The 13650-nt window shown below is 56.1% G+C and overlaps 2 protein-coding genes across 3 annotated transcripts in view; one reads left to right on the forward strand and one right to left on the reverse strand.

The window, feature by feature from the left end:
- The window catches only part of SHANK1 (SH3 and multiple ankyrin repeat domains 1), a 43686-nt gene extending 42624 nt beyond the window's left edge, over positions 1–1062 (forward strand). The window contains exon 25 of the mRNA XM_046683434.1: positions 348–1062. Coding sequence (XP_046539390.1) covers positions 348–1062 — 715 coding nt within the window. The remainder of the gene's footprint in view (positions 1–347) is intronic.
- Positions 1063–3819: 2757 nt separating this feature from the next.
- On the reverse strand, positions 3820–13298 carry C13H19orf81 (chromosome 13 C19orf81 homolog). 2 transcript variants are annotated; one of them, XM_046680889.1, is made up of 5 exons: positions 13232–13298; positions 6562–6634; positions 6339–6459; positions 4975–5114; positions 3820–4060 (listed from the first exon to the last, which is right to left on the reverse strand). In XM_046680889.1, the coding sequence occupies exons 1-5, from the start codon at positions 13296–13298 to the stop codon at positions 3865–3867; spliced, it is 597 nt and encodes a 198-aa protein (XP_046536845.1). In that variant the 3' UTR covers positions 3820–3864. The 2 variants fall into 2 exon arrangements, 1 of the variants encoding a protein (XP_046536845.1); XR_006891443.1 differs by lacking the exons at positions 4975–5114; positions 6339–6459; positions 6562–6634; positions 13232–13298 and adding an exon at positions 4238–4377 and having other exon boundaries at positions 3922–4060.
- Positions 13299–13650: the final 352 nt, after the last annotated feature.

Below are 13650 nucleotides of genomic sequence, written 5' to 3' on the forward strand. Positions count from 1 at the left end.
TAAATTGAGATGCGATATGTAAAGCACTTGGAACAATGCCTGGCACACGTGAGCATCAGTAAGTGGTGGCGATTAATATTATTATCACTTAATGTCTCTTTTTCTTTCACCTCTCTTGACTGTCACCCTCTCCCTGTCCTCTCATTTTTCTCTCCCTTCATTTCTGTCCTGACATCCGTCTTGCCCCCTCCCTGCTTCCATCTCTTCCCATCGCTGTCCTCCATCTCCACCTCCGCCCCCTGTCTCTCGTCCTCTCTCCCTGTATCTTGACCTCTGCCTCCTTCTCATCCCGCCCTCGCCCCTCCCCCAACCCCCTCCTTCCCTCCTGCCCCCTTGTCACCTTCCAGACTCTCCGAAGACTCCCAGTCCTCGCTCCTCTCCAAACCCGTCAGCAGCCTGTTTCAGAACTGGCCCAAACCACCCTTGCCGCCACTCCCCGCCGGAAGTGGGGTCTCCCCTTCCGCCGCTGCGGCTCCCGGGGCCACCTCGCCCTCAGCCTCCTCCTCCACGTCCACCCGCCACCTCCAGGGCGTGGAGTTCGAGATGCGGCCCCCTCTGCTCCGCCGGGCGCCCAGCCCCTCGCTGCTGCCCGCCTCGGAGCACAAGGTCAGCCCTGCGCCCCGGCCCTCGTCCCTGCCCATCCTGCCTTCCGGACCCCTCTATCCGGGTCTCTTTGACATCCGCGGCTCCCCCACCGGAGGGGCAGGAGGCTCGGCCGATCCCTTCGCCCCTGTCTTTGTGCCGCCGCACCCCGGGATGTCCGGGGGGCTCGGGGGAGCTCTGTCAGGGGCCTCGCGCTCCCTCTCGCCGACGCGCCTGCTTTCGCTGCCCCCGGACAAGCCGTTCGGCGCTAAACCTCTGGGGTTCTGGACCAAGTTCGATGTGGCTGACTGGCTCGAGTGGCTGGGCTTGGCCGAGCACCGGGCCCGGTTCCTGGACCACGAGATCGACGGCTCCCACCTGCCCGCCTTGACCAAGGAGGACTACGTTGATCTGGGGGTGACCAGGGTGGGCCACCGCATGAACATCGACCGGGCTCTCAAGTTTTTCCTGGAGAGGTGATGGCTGGCCTGGACGGACCAGCCCGTCCAAGAACCCTGGAGCCTGCTGGCCTCTTGACCTCTGACCCCTGACCGTCTTTCTCTTTCCCCTGGGCCAGGGACTCTGCTAAAACTGCGCCCTGCCCTCGTCTCCCAAGGCCACCGGAGGTCACCAGATGGCCTGATCCTGGCCAGACATTTGCACCTCGAAGGAGGGGGCAGCTGACAAGAGATTGTGTGCGTGTGTGAAGCGGGGAGTGGAGGGGGGGCTGGAAAAATCACAGAGGGGGATGGAGAAGGAGGGAAGGGTCGATTCTGGGGGGGGGGGGACAGCCAGAGCCATAGAGGGTGAGCCCTAAGCCTGATGGATGGGGGTCGTGCCCCAGGCCGTAGGGAAGGGGTGCCCTCAGATTCCACCACCTGCCGCCCCTCTACCACCCTCCCCCCGCCAGGCCCCTCGGCTCGCCCCGCCTTCCCCTCTCCCCAGCACACACAGCAGGCCCCTAGCCTCTTGCACGCTCCTTTGCACGCCTGCTCGCCTCTCTCCCCTCCCTGGGCTACGATTTTGCACAAGTTTGCCCTCTCGCTGTCTTGCACACTCCGCCTTCGCTTCCAGCTCACGAGGCCCTCCAGCTCTCGGACACACGCCGTTGCTCTCGTGCACATCACATTTCTCTGCCCACGCTCCACGCTCCTGCTCTGTCCGCTTCTCGCTCACACACTCATGCCTTGGCACCCTCCCTTCTGAAAATCTCTGGACCCTTGCTGCAGACACACTTGGGACACCCCTTCCCTCAACCCACTCACGGACTCTGTGCACATGGATTTATTCTCTGCAATGCGCTTCTCTTTCTCCAGCCCTTGCACACTTGCTGTCCCGCACCCCTCTCTTGCACGCTTGCCTCCATTTCCTTGAAGCACTTTCCTTCCTTGTTCTTGACCCCTGTCTCCCTCTCAGTGACACTCCCACGCCCCTCCTTGCCCCGCCCCCCTCGCACTGTCCCTTCTTATCACACATCTTGCACACCGGGCCTCCCAGGAACCGTTTCTCTCTCAAATACAGGTTCCTCTCCTCTTGGCCAGCTCCCACTTCCTTCCACGCTTCTTTTCCAAATCTTTGTGCAGCTCCATTCTTAACTCTTTTGTGAACCTTCTTGCACACTCACTGTTGCACACTCATCCCCCCCAGCACCTCCACGGCTCTCTTGAGGCCATTTTCTTTCTCTTAACAACGTCCTTGCACAGCGTGGCTTTGCTGCACACTCATCCTTGCCTTTCCACTTGTTTCTGTCAGCTCCTGGGTGACTTCTTCCCTCTCCCTCCGGGGAACCCTACCACCTCTTTCCTTTTGCCCACTCGTCTCCTTCCACACACTCTTGGGCTGTGTGTCCTGGTTCCTTTATTTGTTGTCTCTGCGAAGGAACAGCTCCTGCAGACATTCCCACTCCGCCTGTTCTCTCTCCGCTTCACACTCGGGTCTCTTTCTGGTGAGAGAGGACCCTATGCACACCTCGTTCCTGCTCCTCTTCCCTCCAGACTTCCTCCTCCCCCTGCTCCCGTCTCTGTCCTCTGCACCACCTCCCTCCTCTCACTCCTCCCAGTCCTTCCTGGGCCATCTGTCCATCCATTTTGCACGAAGATCCCCCTTGTCCCCCTAACCTTTCCGCCTCTCCAAGAAACTCCTTCCCCCTCCAGCATGGCTGTTCCTTCCCGCACGCGTCCCCCCCAACCCTCCCCCCCCCCCCCCCCCCACCCCGCCTTTATTCCTGGGGCTTGGGAATTTTAAGCCACCCCTTCCCCCTGCGGAGCCCCCTCCCCTACTGTGGGTAAAGGGGGGAGGGCATCGCCCTCAGGTCCCCCCCATGTTCAGCTGCCAAAGAAGGGAGCTCCCCCTCCTTCCCCCAAGCCCATTCCCCCTCTGCTGCCCCCTACCCTCGAGGGGGGGCGCTCCGTCCATGGGGGGAGGGCGCTTGCAGCCCTCTCCCCTCACCACGTCAGGGATCTGCGGGGAACCTTGTGGGAGGGTGTGGGAGGGGGGAGGGGTGGCGAGGAGGGGGGCGGAGGTCGAGCTGGGCCCCTACCCGCCCCCTCCCCCTTGTCGGATGCCCCCCGTCCGCAGGGGGCCTGCGCGGCGCCTGTCTATAAAGGGCTTGTTCATTCTGGATGGGTGCCGCGGGGTTGGGGAGGGTGTAGGGGGTGGGGAGGGGGGAGGAGCCGTTGGGTGGGGAGGGGGAAGGGACTGGATGGGGGGCAGCGCGGGGCGGAGAGGAGAGACAAAGCAAAAAGAGGAACAATAACAAAAAAATACAAAAAAAAAAAGAACCCTAGAACACACACAAAAAAAATCCAGAAAAAAACCTGAAATAAAAGCCCGAGAATTGTCTTCCAAGGGGGGTGGGAGGAGGAAGAGGAGGGGGGCGGAGGAGGACGTGCGGTTCTCGCTGGGACCGGGATCGGCACGCGTTGAAAGTCCCAGAGACCGGGGCTTCCCTCTCGCGGGCCTTAGTTCATCCCTCAAGGGATTGGGACCCAGGCGTCTACTTGCAGGAACTGGGGGAAAATTAGGGAGGCGGGATTATATTATGGGGGTTCGTCCCTACCCCCCATCACCTCCCTCCCCCTGAGTCCCCACCAAGATTTTGCAGAGAGAAATGGCTTTTGTACCAGGTCATTCTTTATAATTAAACTCACAGTATCCACCCCCTCGAGCCGGTCCCGCCTCCTTCCTGGGGAGGCAACGCCCCCTTCCCTCCGGGGTTTTCTGGGAGGGGAGCCGGAGCCCGCTGGACGGTGCGCAAGCGCAGCCGGGGCCCGGCCCCACGCGTCAATCTTCCTCGGTCGGCTCCGCCCCCAGAGCCTCGAGCATGCGCCGTCGGACCATGGAGCGGCGCAGGTGCAGGCGGTAGTCGCCCAGCAGCAGCTCGTCGTGGCGCAAGAGCGGGTGCGCGAGCCCGCGGAGGCGGAGCCCCGAGCGCAGCAGGCGCGAGCGAGTCTGGAAGTCCGTGACCGTGATGAGCCACCTGCGAGGGGAAGGGGCCAAGGGAGAGGGGCGGGGCGAGACGGAAAGGGAATCGCTCGTGGTCCCGGCCCCGCCTTGGATTGGCAGAGTCCCTGTCTAGTCCTTCAACCCGTCACTCCGTTCCTAAACTCTCCAGCCCTGCCCTCTCGCCGAGGTCAACCTTGACTTTGACCCTCACCTGGGTCATTCTAGGCCCGGTCTTCTCTCTCGGCCTGGTTCCATCCCCTGATGGAGGTCAGTCGAAGCTCCGTCTTTTCAAACTGCCGCTCCAGGGCTCGACTCTCACCCCGCAGCTCCCGGCCCCACTCCCTTCCTTATCCAGCCCTGCCCCTTCAGTGTGGTTCTCCGACATGCCCCCTGATCTAAGTGCCTCTAGGCCCCGCCCCCGACTAGATGCTCCAGGCCCCTGCCCATCTGATCACTCCTGGCCCCACCCCTACAATGTGCTCAGTCCAGGCTCCGCCCCTTCGTAGCTTCCTTCCCGGGCTCCGCCCCCACACCTCGGTCTTGCCCATCCCCGCACCTCTCCAGGTCCCTCCTCCTCTCTGATCTCACCTGGCCCTGCCCCTCAGCGCGCTCATTCTCGCCTCCGCCCCTTCCTGGTTCTCATTCAGTCCCGTCGCCCCGCCCTTAAACCAATCAGACACTTCCCGGGGCTCCCCAGTCCCCGCCCCCCGGCTTTATTTCTCTTTCCCGCTCTTTCAGCTCCTTTGCCCCGACTCCGGCCCCCCCCCCCCCCGCTCACTAGACCCCCACCCCTCACGGCCCTCCCTCCCGGCCCCGCCTCCTCATCGCGCTCACCGCCGCCCCGCCCCTCCCCGTCCTTCCAGGCCCCGTCCCCAGGCCCCGCCCACTCGTCTGTCCCTCTAAGCCCCGCCCCCGTCCGTCCAGGCCCCGCCCCCGCCGCGGGCTCACCTGTCCCGCCGGCCCGCAGTCCCACAGATGACGTTCATGTTCTCAAAGCGGATGCTGCTCACGCGCCCGCTCTCCATGGCCCCGGGTAACTCGGCCTCCAGCGCCTCCAGCACCTCCAGGTGGGTAAAGTCCTCCTCGGGCTGGGGGAGTCGGAGAGAGCGCCTCAGACCCGAGCACCCCGCTTCAGTCCCGCCCTAGACCACACCTGCAGAACCTGCCAGAGTCCCAGGGGGCATTTGAGGGGCAAGGATTACAGTTGATCCCAGGGTCCTGTCGCTCTTGTCAGAGCGGGGAAGACAGGCATCTCAGACAGAAAAGCATCTACTGTCATTCGAGGTCATTCTCCAAAAAATCAGTTCCACCAAGCCCATTTGTCAAAAAGTCAATGAACAGTTGGCCGAATGATTCACCAATGTGCCGACTTTACCAATCTACTGAGAACTTTCCTAGCAATCTGCTCTGGGTGGCAAGCTTTTGGCAGCTCTTGAGGATTTCTGCAAGGATTTAAGTCATACATTTTTTCTTTGATATTCATATTACCATTTTAAGGAACGTTCAGTTGTCAGAAAATCAGGATCATTGGGGTTCTGACTTCTTGTCAATCTATTTAGCATTCGGAAACATATGTGGATCACTAACCGCATTTTCAGCACGAGGTGACATGTCGGAGGTGAGAGAAACTTATCATAGCGTATGAAATTGCTGAGGGACTAAAATGAAATCATGAACTTGGTCACCTCCGGGAAGGCCAGCCTTGGGGCTGTGTGGGGCGACGGGGTCCCACGTTCAAAACCACGAAGAGGAGCAGTGGGGTGGGGATTGGTCCCTAAAACAAGGACAGCAATCCCCGTTTTGGGGTAAATTCACAGATCAGCTGAGGGGGCGCCACTGAGCCTGTGCCTGGCACACAGTAAGCGCCACATTAATGCCTGCTCCTCTCATTTAATTCTCACGTGAGTGAGACCCTAACAGACACCGCCTCTGACTGAGGGCAGGGCTTGCCAAAGGATTCATGCGCTGAATGACCAGTTCGCTAATCTGCCAAAAACTTGGCCTTTGCCTTATGGGTCTTTGCTGTATTTGCAAACGTTACAGAATTTCATAGTAGGTGAGTTAGCAGGACTCTCTTTGTCCTCAGTCTCCTCACTCTCTGCCTTTCACTCTCCCCCTCTCTCTGCCCCTTGGTCTCCCCTCTGGGATCACCAGTGATAGATTTGTCAATTGACCCTTTGAGAAATTCGCAATGAGTTTCCAGCAACCTGTCCTGGCCACAGAGTCTGGATTCAAACCCCGCCCACCTCGATTCTGAGCCTGTGTCCTTTCCACCATCCTGCCCAAAGCCACAGGGGCAGGGGGCCACTCACAGAGGTCTCCATGCACAGGCAGAGGGGCTGGGCAGCGGGGGGCGTGGGGAACTTCCGGATGCACGGCAGCTCTCGGTCCAGCGCCTCGTATTCTGCAATGACCTGGCGCAGGTACTGCTTCCTGGCGAGAGAGCGAGCAGGCAGAGACCTCCCAGGTCAGGGATCGCTGCCATCGCCCTCGGGGGAGCTGAGGTCAGAAGTCACGGGGCCGGGGTCCACTCACGAGGATTTGCCCGGCCTGCCCAGGCTCCAAGTCTGTAGCTCCTCCGGGGTCCCTAGGTCCACAAGGAGGGCTCCTGGGGACGGAGAACCCAGTGTCAGCTGCCCTGAGCACTCCTCAGACATTATTCGGCTTAAATGGCCTCACCAAGTGCTGTCCATGCCACCCCAGAATAGGTCTTATGCCAGTTATTAAGTTGTTGTCTCTCGAGGTCCCAACTCCACCCTATTACACCGGCTCCGTGATACCAGGATGGGGGAGCTACCAACCCCATTTCTGCGTTGACAGCTGGGTTCCTATTAGGCTCTGCCTAAAGGGGGCGCTCGAGGGAGACTGCAAGGCAGGAGGAAGGGGTGGGGATACGCCCCTTTTTGTTCGCGATTGCAGCCACCCCAGCCTCGCTGCTTCTTCACTGCATCGTGTCCCTTTGCTCCAGCGTTTGAAGCCAGTTTGTGGGTTTTTCCAACACTCAGAGCCAGCCTCCTGATTGGAACTTGGCTGGTAACAGCTGTCACATCTGAGCCTTTCCAGATAACCCCAACCTCAGCTAACTGGTCTCTCTCTCTTATAGCCAACTCCTAGTTGTCCCACATAATCCATTTCCCCTTCCTCTCTGGTCCTAGAGTTTCGTTTATTTGTTTGTTTGTTTTTGAGGAAGATCAGCCCTGAGCTAACTGCTGCCAATCCTCCTCTTTTTGCCGAGGAAGACTGGCCCTGAGCTAACATCCGTGCCCATCTTCCTCTACTTTATATGTGGGATGCCTGCCACAGTGTGGCTTGCCAAGCGGTGCCATGTCCGCACCTGGGATCCGAACTGGCGAACCCCGGGCCGCAGAGAGGCGGAACATGTGAACTTAACCACTGCGCCTCCTGGTCCTAGAGTTTTGCCGGGCACACGGTCGTCCATCTGGAGAGAACAGTTCCCAGCCTCCCTTGCAACTAGGTGCGGCCACGTGATCAAGTTCTCCCGACAGTGTTAGTGGGAGGCAGGGGCCAACTTTGCAGTCATCTGCTTAGAAGAAGATGGCTTGTCTTAGACTCGTTGCCCCTTCCCTTGGACTGGAATGCAGGTATAGCAAGAAGGCAGCTTCACCCTTGCTGGATGGTGGAGCAAAAACATGGAGAGTGCCCAGCTGGGTCCCTACATCATCTCCTGGGGCTGAGAGGTCCCTCCGAGCCAGACCTCCTGCCTTCGGTTACACACGAGAGAGGAAGAAACTGTCCTCTTCATGCCATGGTGTTTGGGGGGTCTCTTTGTTACAGCAGCTGAGCCAGCAGAAGGCTGACAGCCAGGAGCTGGCCTGACACTCCCAGGACGTGAACAACTTGACAGAACCCCAGCATCAGCCAAGGCCACACACCCCGTGACCCTGATGGACTGAGATTTAAAAAAGACCACTCCGGAGTGGCGTCTCGACACCAGAGAACATGAACTCCGCCCAAACTACAAGATGGACCGAACGTCCATCCCCCTCTCGGCTGAGAGCCGAGGCTGCTTCCTTCTCAAATGTGGCGTTAGTTCCGCTCGTGGACTTGTCTCCGCTTCTGCCAGCATCTGGTCCAGAGCACAGCCCGCCTCCCTGAGTGTCCCCAAGGTCATCCCAGCACATCCCAGCTCCCATCCGCCCTGGCTGACACCCTCTCACTCAGACGTTCCAGGTGTTACGGTCTCGCTCGTCGCAAGTCAATAAACTCAGCGGTGTGCTGGCAAATGTTTAGCAACTCTCTCTCTTTCACACACACACACACGCTCACAATGTGCAGCATTTGCCAGTTTTTATGGTGGCACTTCTCTCCCCGTGGCCAATTTCTTGCTACACACGATTTTAACAACCAGCTTGCAAAATTCCACAGTCGGCTCCGGTGAGCCAGGACACGCTGTCTGCAGCCCCCGGCTATGTCACAGCCATGCTCCTGGCTGTCTTTGGCTTCGGGACATCGACACAGCTTAGCTTGTACCATCGTAAGGATGTCCCTCGGGTCCCCGTCCTCCCACCTCCCAGGTGTTTCCGCAGGGCAGCTGGGGTGACCTTCTCGTCTTAGTGCCCCACGTTTACAAACCGCCAGCGGCTTCCCCTGGCCTTCAGGATGAGGTCCTCCCTGTGGTGGGGACTCGCTCTCCAGCGTGTGATCTGGGGAGAAGTAGTTTCTTTGAAACACAGCATTTCAAGGCCCTCCCCAGACCTACTGGGCCAGAATCTGCATTTTAACAAGATGCCCTCTGAGAAGCATCTGCCCTGATGTGGTCTCCCCACTGACCTCTCTGATCATTTGTCTCCAGCCATCCTGGCCTCCCCTCCATCCCTCCCACACGGTGATCCCCTTCTCAAATCAGTCCACTTAGCAAAACTGGTAACTATAGTCAACAAACTAGGAAACTACAGTGTTTACGGTCCCTTTAAAGACACCAAGCACTTTTTAAAGGACTTTCCATTGCATCTTCAAGACAACCTTCCGTAATTTAACAAATGATGAAACGGAAGCACAGAGAGGTTAAGGGACTTGCCAAGGTCACACAGCCCAAAATGAAAGACTCAGGATAAAAATCTAGACATCTGGATCCAGGCTCTATTCTCAGTCTCCCCAGTCTGCTGCCTCTCGCCCCACTCTTATCTAGACAACAGCCCCTAACTCCTCTCTCTCTAGTCATCCAAACAGAAGAGCATTTTGAAACATAGATCGAGTCATATCTCCCTCCCTCCCTCAAAACCCTCCCAGGACATCTCATTGTCTTTAGGATACATTAAGTCCAAAGTTCTCCTGTGACCCCCAAGACTACCCCCATCAGGCTCTGCTGATGTCTTAAGGCCGGTCACACACCATCCTCTTCCTCACTTGCCGCTTTCCAGAAACGCGGCCCTTCTGTGGCCTGAACTCTTCATGCTGCCTCCTGCCGCAGGACTTTAGCACATGCTGGCGCTCCAGCTGGAAACCTCTTCCCCCCACGTAGATAGTCAAGGCCTCCAGAGTGTCCCGGGAAGGGTCCTATCATGAACTCACGATGCTATGCCTTCGCTCCCATCCCAGGTGCAATTTTACATCTATTTCCCTAAGTCTCTAATTACAGTCCATCTCCCCCACGTCCTGCGTCCGCATTTATTGAAAATAAAGACTAAAAGGGGGGCCGTCCGGTGGCGCAGTGTTTAATTTTGCATGTTCTGCTTTGGCGGCCCAGGGTTTGCAAGTTCAGATCCCGGGCACGGACCTACACATCCTCATCAAGCCATGCTGTGGTGGCGTCCCATATACAAAATAGGGGAAGATTGGCACAAATGTTAACTCAGTGACAATCTTCCTCAAGCAAAAAGAGGAGGATTGGCAACAGATGCTAGCTCAGGGCCAATCTTCCTCACCAAAAAAAAAAAAAAAAAGAGGATGTAATTACCAAGTGCACTGTGTAGCCTTTGGATCCTAATTCAAACAAATCAACTGTAAAAAAACAATTTTTGAAATAATTAGGGAAATTTAAATAAGCACTAGGTATGAGATGATATTCCAGAAAAATTGCTAACTTTGTGAGGTGTAATTATGGCATGGTAGGTGAGCTTTTAAAAACTCCTTAGCAATTAGAGACACATGCTGAAGTACGGAGGGGTGGAAAGGAATTATGTCTGGGATTTTCTTTAAAAAAAAATTTGCCCTATAGAATATCCCCCAAAAAATGTGAAGGGGAGGGGACCTAGATGAAACAAGGTTAGCAAAACATTGATAGCTATTGAGGTCACGTATTGGAACATGGAGATTCATCATGCCATTCTCTCCATTTTTGTTTGTATTCGAAATTTTCCATCATAGAAAAAATCCTTTAAATTTCTATCACAAATAACTTGGGAATAAAATTACATGCCTCTCAAAAAGTGTGTTAAATAACTCAAAAAGGGACTCCAGCAACAGCAAAGATGCATGTGAGAAAATGTGAATAAAATGGTTTCTTGTGAACTGTGACCTTAGAAATAAGTATTTATAAATTACAACAGTGAGTTTAATATATGAGCTTCAATGTATATGTATAACTTAATAAAAATAGAAGTTAAAAAATGGCTACTTATTGGGTCTGGCCTGGTGGCACAGCGGTTGAGTTCACACGCTCCACTTCGGTGGCCTGGGGTTTGTGGGTTCGGATCCCGGGTGTGGACTTACACACTGCTCATCAAGCCATGCTGTGGCAGCATCCTACATATAAAGTAGAGGAAGATGGGCACGGATGTTAGCTCAGGGCCAGTCTTCCTCAGCAAAAAAGAGGAGGATTGGTGGCGGATGTTAGCTCAGGGCTAATCTTCCTCAAAAAAAAAAAAGATTAAAAAAATAGCTACTTATTGAATAAATTGAGTAAACGCAACAATTTCAAGCTTAAACAGGCATCTCCAGGGCCTCCCGTGTGACCTGCTGGAGACCGAGAGATGCCTGATACCCGGCCCTGCCCTCCTGGATCTCCCAGTCTGGGGAGGAGCCAGTCGCTGTAAAGGACAATATGAGCTACAATGCAGATGTCACCAGGTGCAGGTGAGGCCCAGTCTGGGGGCAATCAGGGAAGGCTCCTCAGAGGAGGTGGTGTCACAGTGAATCCTGAGGGATGAGGAGAAGTTTGCCAAATAAAGAAGCGGCAGGGAAAAGGACGTTTCCTGCAGAGGGACGGCCGCGGGCTAAGGTTTTAAGCAAAAAAAGAATATGGTCATCCGCAGAAACTTCCCAGAATTCTCTTCAGCCACAAGACTTCGGAGCGATTATGGCAATTGTTGGTTATTAATTATTTGCGAGGCAGCGTGGTTCATGGCCGCCCTTTCTGCGTGAGAACAGCCTGGGTCCTATCACTCATTAGGGCACTAAAAGACCAAATGCTGGGGACCCACAGGCTTTCTAATGGCCTCGGCCACAGTTTGCAGTGGATAAGATACAAATGTTATCGGTTCCAAAATAGCACAAGGGAAACAGCGAGCCGGACACGGACCAGCGCTGGTCTGCAAAACCGGCCAAGAGGTCAGCTCCATTCCACTCCCACTTTTCTGCAGTGAAACGTAAATTCTATTTATCAGGGGGGCGCCTCAGTCCAGGGCAGAGATGGGCTGGGGTGGGGTCTCCAAAAGAAGGAGGGCTTCAAAGACACTGAAAGAGACCCTGGGACAGAGAAATGGTGTCTGTTTTGCCTTCAGGGTGTCTGCTGTGCCTGGGATGGCATCCGGCTCAGAGGGGGTCCTCAGAGAAGACGTGGGAAAGGAGACCCCCTCAGCCACTCCCATGCTTCTGCCCCTATTTGAGGAGGATCCGTTCCTCCCCGGTGTGACTCAGGGGAGCCTCACCCATCTCCAGTTCTCTGAAGTTATTCCATCCACTTTAAACCAATGTCTCCCAAACTTTACCGTGCACCATAATCACCCAGGAGGATTCAAAAACTATAAACGCTAGGGCCCCCATCCCAGAGATTCTGCTTAAATTGCCTCTGAGGTGGGGTTAGGTATAGGTGTGCTGTTTTTTTTTTAAATCCTCCCACCTGATGTGTAGCCAGAATTGAGGACCTCTCACTAAAGTCATCACGAGAATCTCATTCCTGTTGCCAGGGATTGAGACGGGAGCGGGCGAGTGACCTAGTGCTGGCCAGTGAGATCAGCGGAGAGATCATTTGGGGGTTCTTAAGATGAGGACCTCTGGAAGTGATGCCTGGAACTATGGCAGCCATCTTGTGACCATGAGGTAAGCAAGCTGGCGTGCAAAGGGGGAATGTATCCTGGACCAAAAAGCAGGGAAATAGAAACTAGGTTCTCAGTGATATCATTGAGCAGCTGACTCAACCAAAGCCGAACCCCACCCCACCTCTGGGCCTCTTTTTTGGGTAAGATAATGACTTTCCTATTCTTTACACAAAGTCCCATTTTCTATTACCTACTGGCCAGATGCAGCCTCACCAAGCTATCACTCAGTAAATGTTGAATGAGTGAATGGGTGAATGAACGAACTGTGCTACAGCAGAGAGCAAGCAGGGAGCCCCGGAGTAAGAGCCTGAAGTTGTCAGCTGGTGTCAGACAAACCCCTCTGGAGCTCCGTGGGAGATGGGCTGCAGGGGAGAAACTGAGGACCGGGAGTCAGGTGGAGAAAGGGTCCACGTGGAGGAAGAGGACATGACCGGAGCCAGGGCCGTGGGGATGGAGAGGTCGGGACGGGCAGAGATAGTCAGAGGGCAGGAAGATGGGACTGGGGGCTTACAGCTGTGGGAGGGAACGAGGACACAGCCCCTGAGGTCCAGCCCAGGGACCGGGTTGGCACTGGGTTTATTTGAAGATGGGAAGCAGGGAGGGAGAATGGCTTTGGGGGAAGATGCTGAACTCAGAGCAGGTGACAAGGAGAGTGTGAGGGACCAGAGGGTGGGGTTCTAGGGAGATAAAGGCCTCAGAAGAGTAGTTGAGGCCCCGGAGGTTTATGGGAAATGTAGTTCTGTGTCCAGAACATTGGCTGGGGAACTGCAGAGACTCATGGGAAATGTAGTTTTGAGGTCCAAAGGGTCTGGGAAATCAGGTCCACCTAAGTTTGGGGTGGCCCTCTGTTTGGAAGGCCAGTGACTGACTTAGGGCCAAACTGCAAGCCAGGGGTCCCACACAATTCGTGGGTGAAGGAAATCTCCCCCCTCCATAGACACACAGATACACAGACACACAGACACACACAGACGCCAGCTCAGTACCTGCCTCCCTGTGCATGCTGGGGTGGCCCTTGGTGGAGGAGTGCGGGGGCTCCACCTCTGGCTGCATCCTGGGAAGGCGGGTGAGGGGTGTCTCAGGAGGGTGGGGAGAAGAGCTCTGACTGGGCCACCCACCCCAGTTCCTTCTCCCCACTACCACCTCCTCCTCCTCTTTGAAGCCCTGGGAAAAGACTATGGACGAACCGGAAGGCGGAGGCCACATAGTGATCTGGGTCCCCCTAACCTCAGGGACTCTCTGCATGTCCCCAAATCTTCCTTCCCACACGTCTGTCTCCCCCTCTGTCTGTCCCTGTATCCTGGGGTCTCTTCCCTCACCCCTCCCTCCCGGTCTCTCTTCCTCATTCTCCCCCCATCTCTCTGCCCCGCTCCCTCCCTCCCTCTCTCCCCATCTCCTTCCCTTG

Source organism: Equus quagga, chromosome 13 (assembly GCF_021613505.1).
Source record: "Equus quagga isolate Etosha38 chromosome 13, UCLA_HA_Equagga_1.0, whole genome shotgun sequence".
Lineage (NCBI taxonomy): Eukaryota > Metazoa > Chordata > Mammalia > Perissodactyla > Equidae > Equus > Equus quagga.

Bases quoted from the DNA above. Each gene is read 5' to 3' on its own strand.
- C13H19orf81 (XM_046680889.1), bottom strand. From the start codon at position 13,298: ATGCAGCCAGAGGTGGAGCCCCCGCACTCCTCCACCAAGGGCCACCCC. The intron at 6,460-6,561 runs GTGAGTGGACCC...CTCTCTCGCCAG, and splicing joins GGCAGGCCGGGCAAATCCTC to GAAGCAGTACCTGCGCCAGG. The intron at 5,115-6,338 runs GTGAGTGGCCCC...CGACTCCCCCAG, and splicing joins GCCTGTGCATGGAGACCTCT to CCCGAGGAGGACTTTACCCA.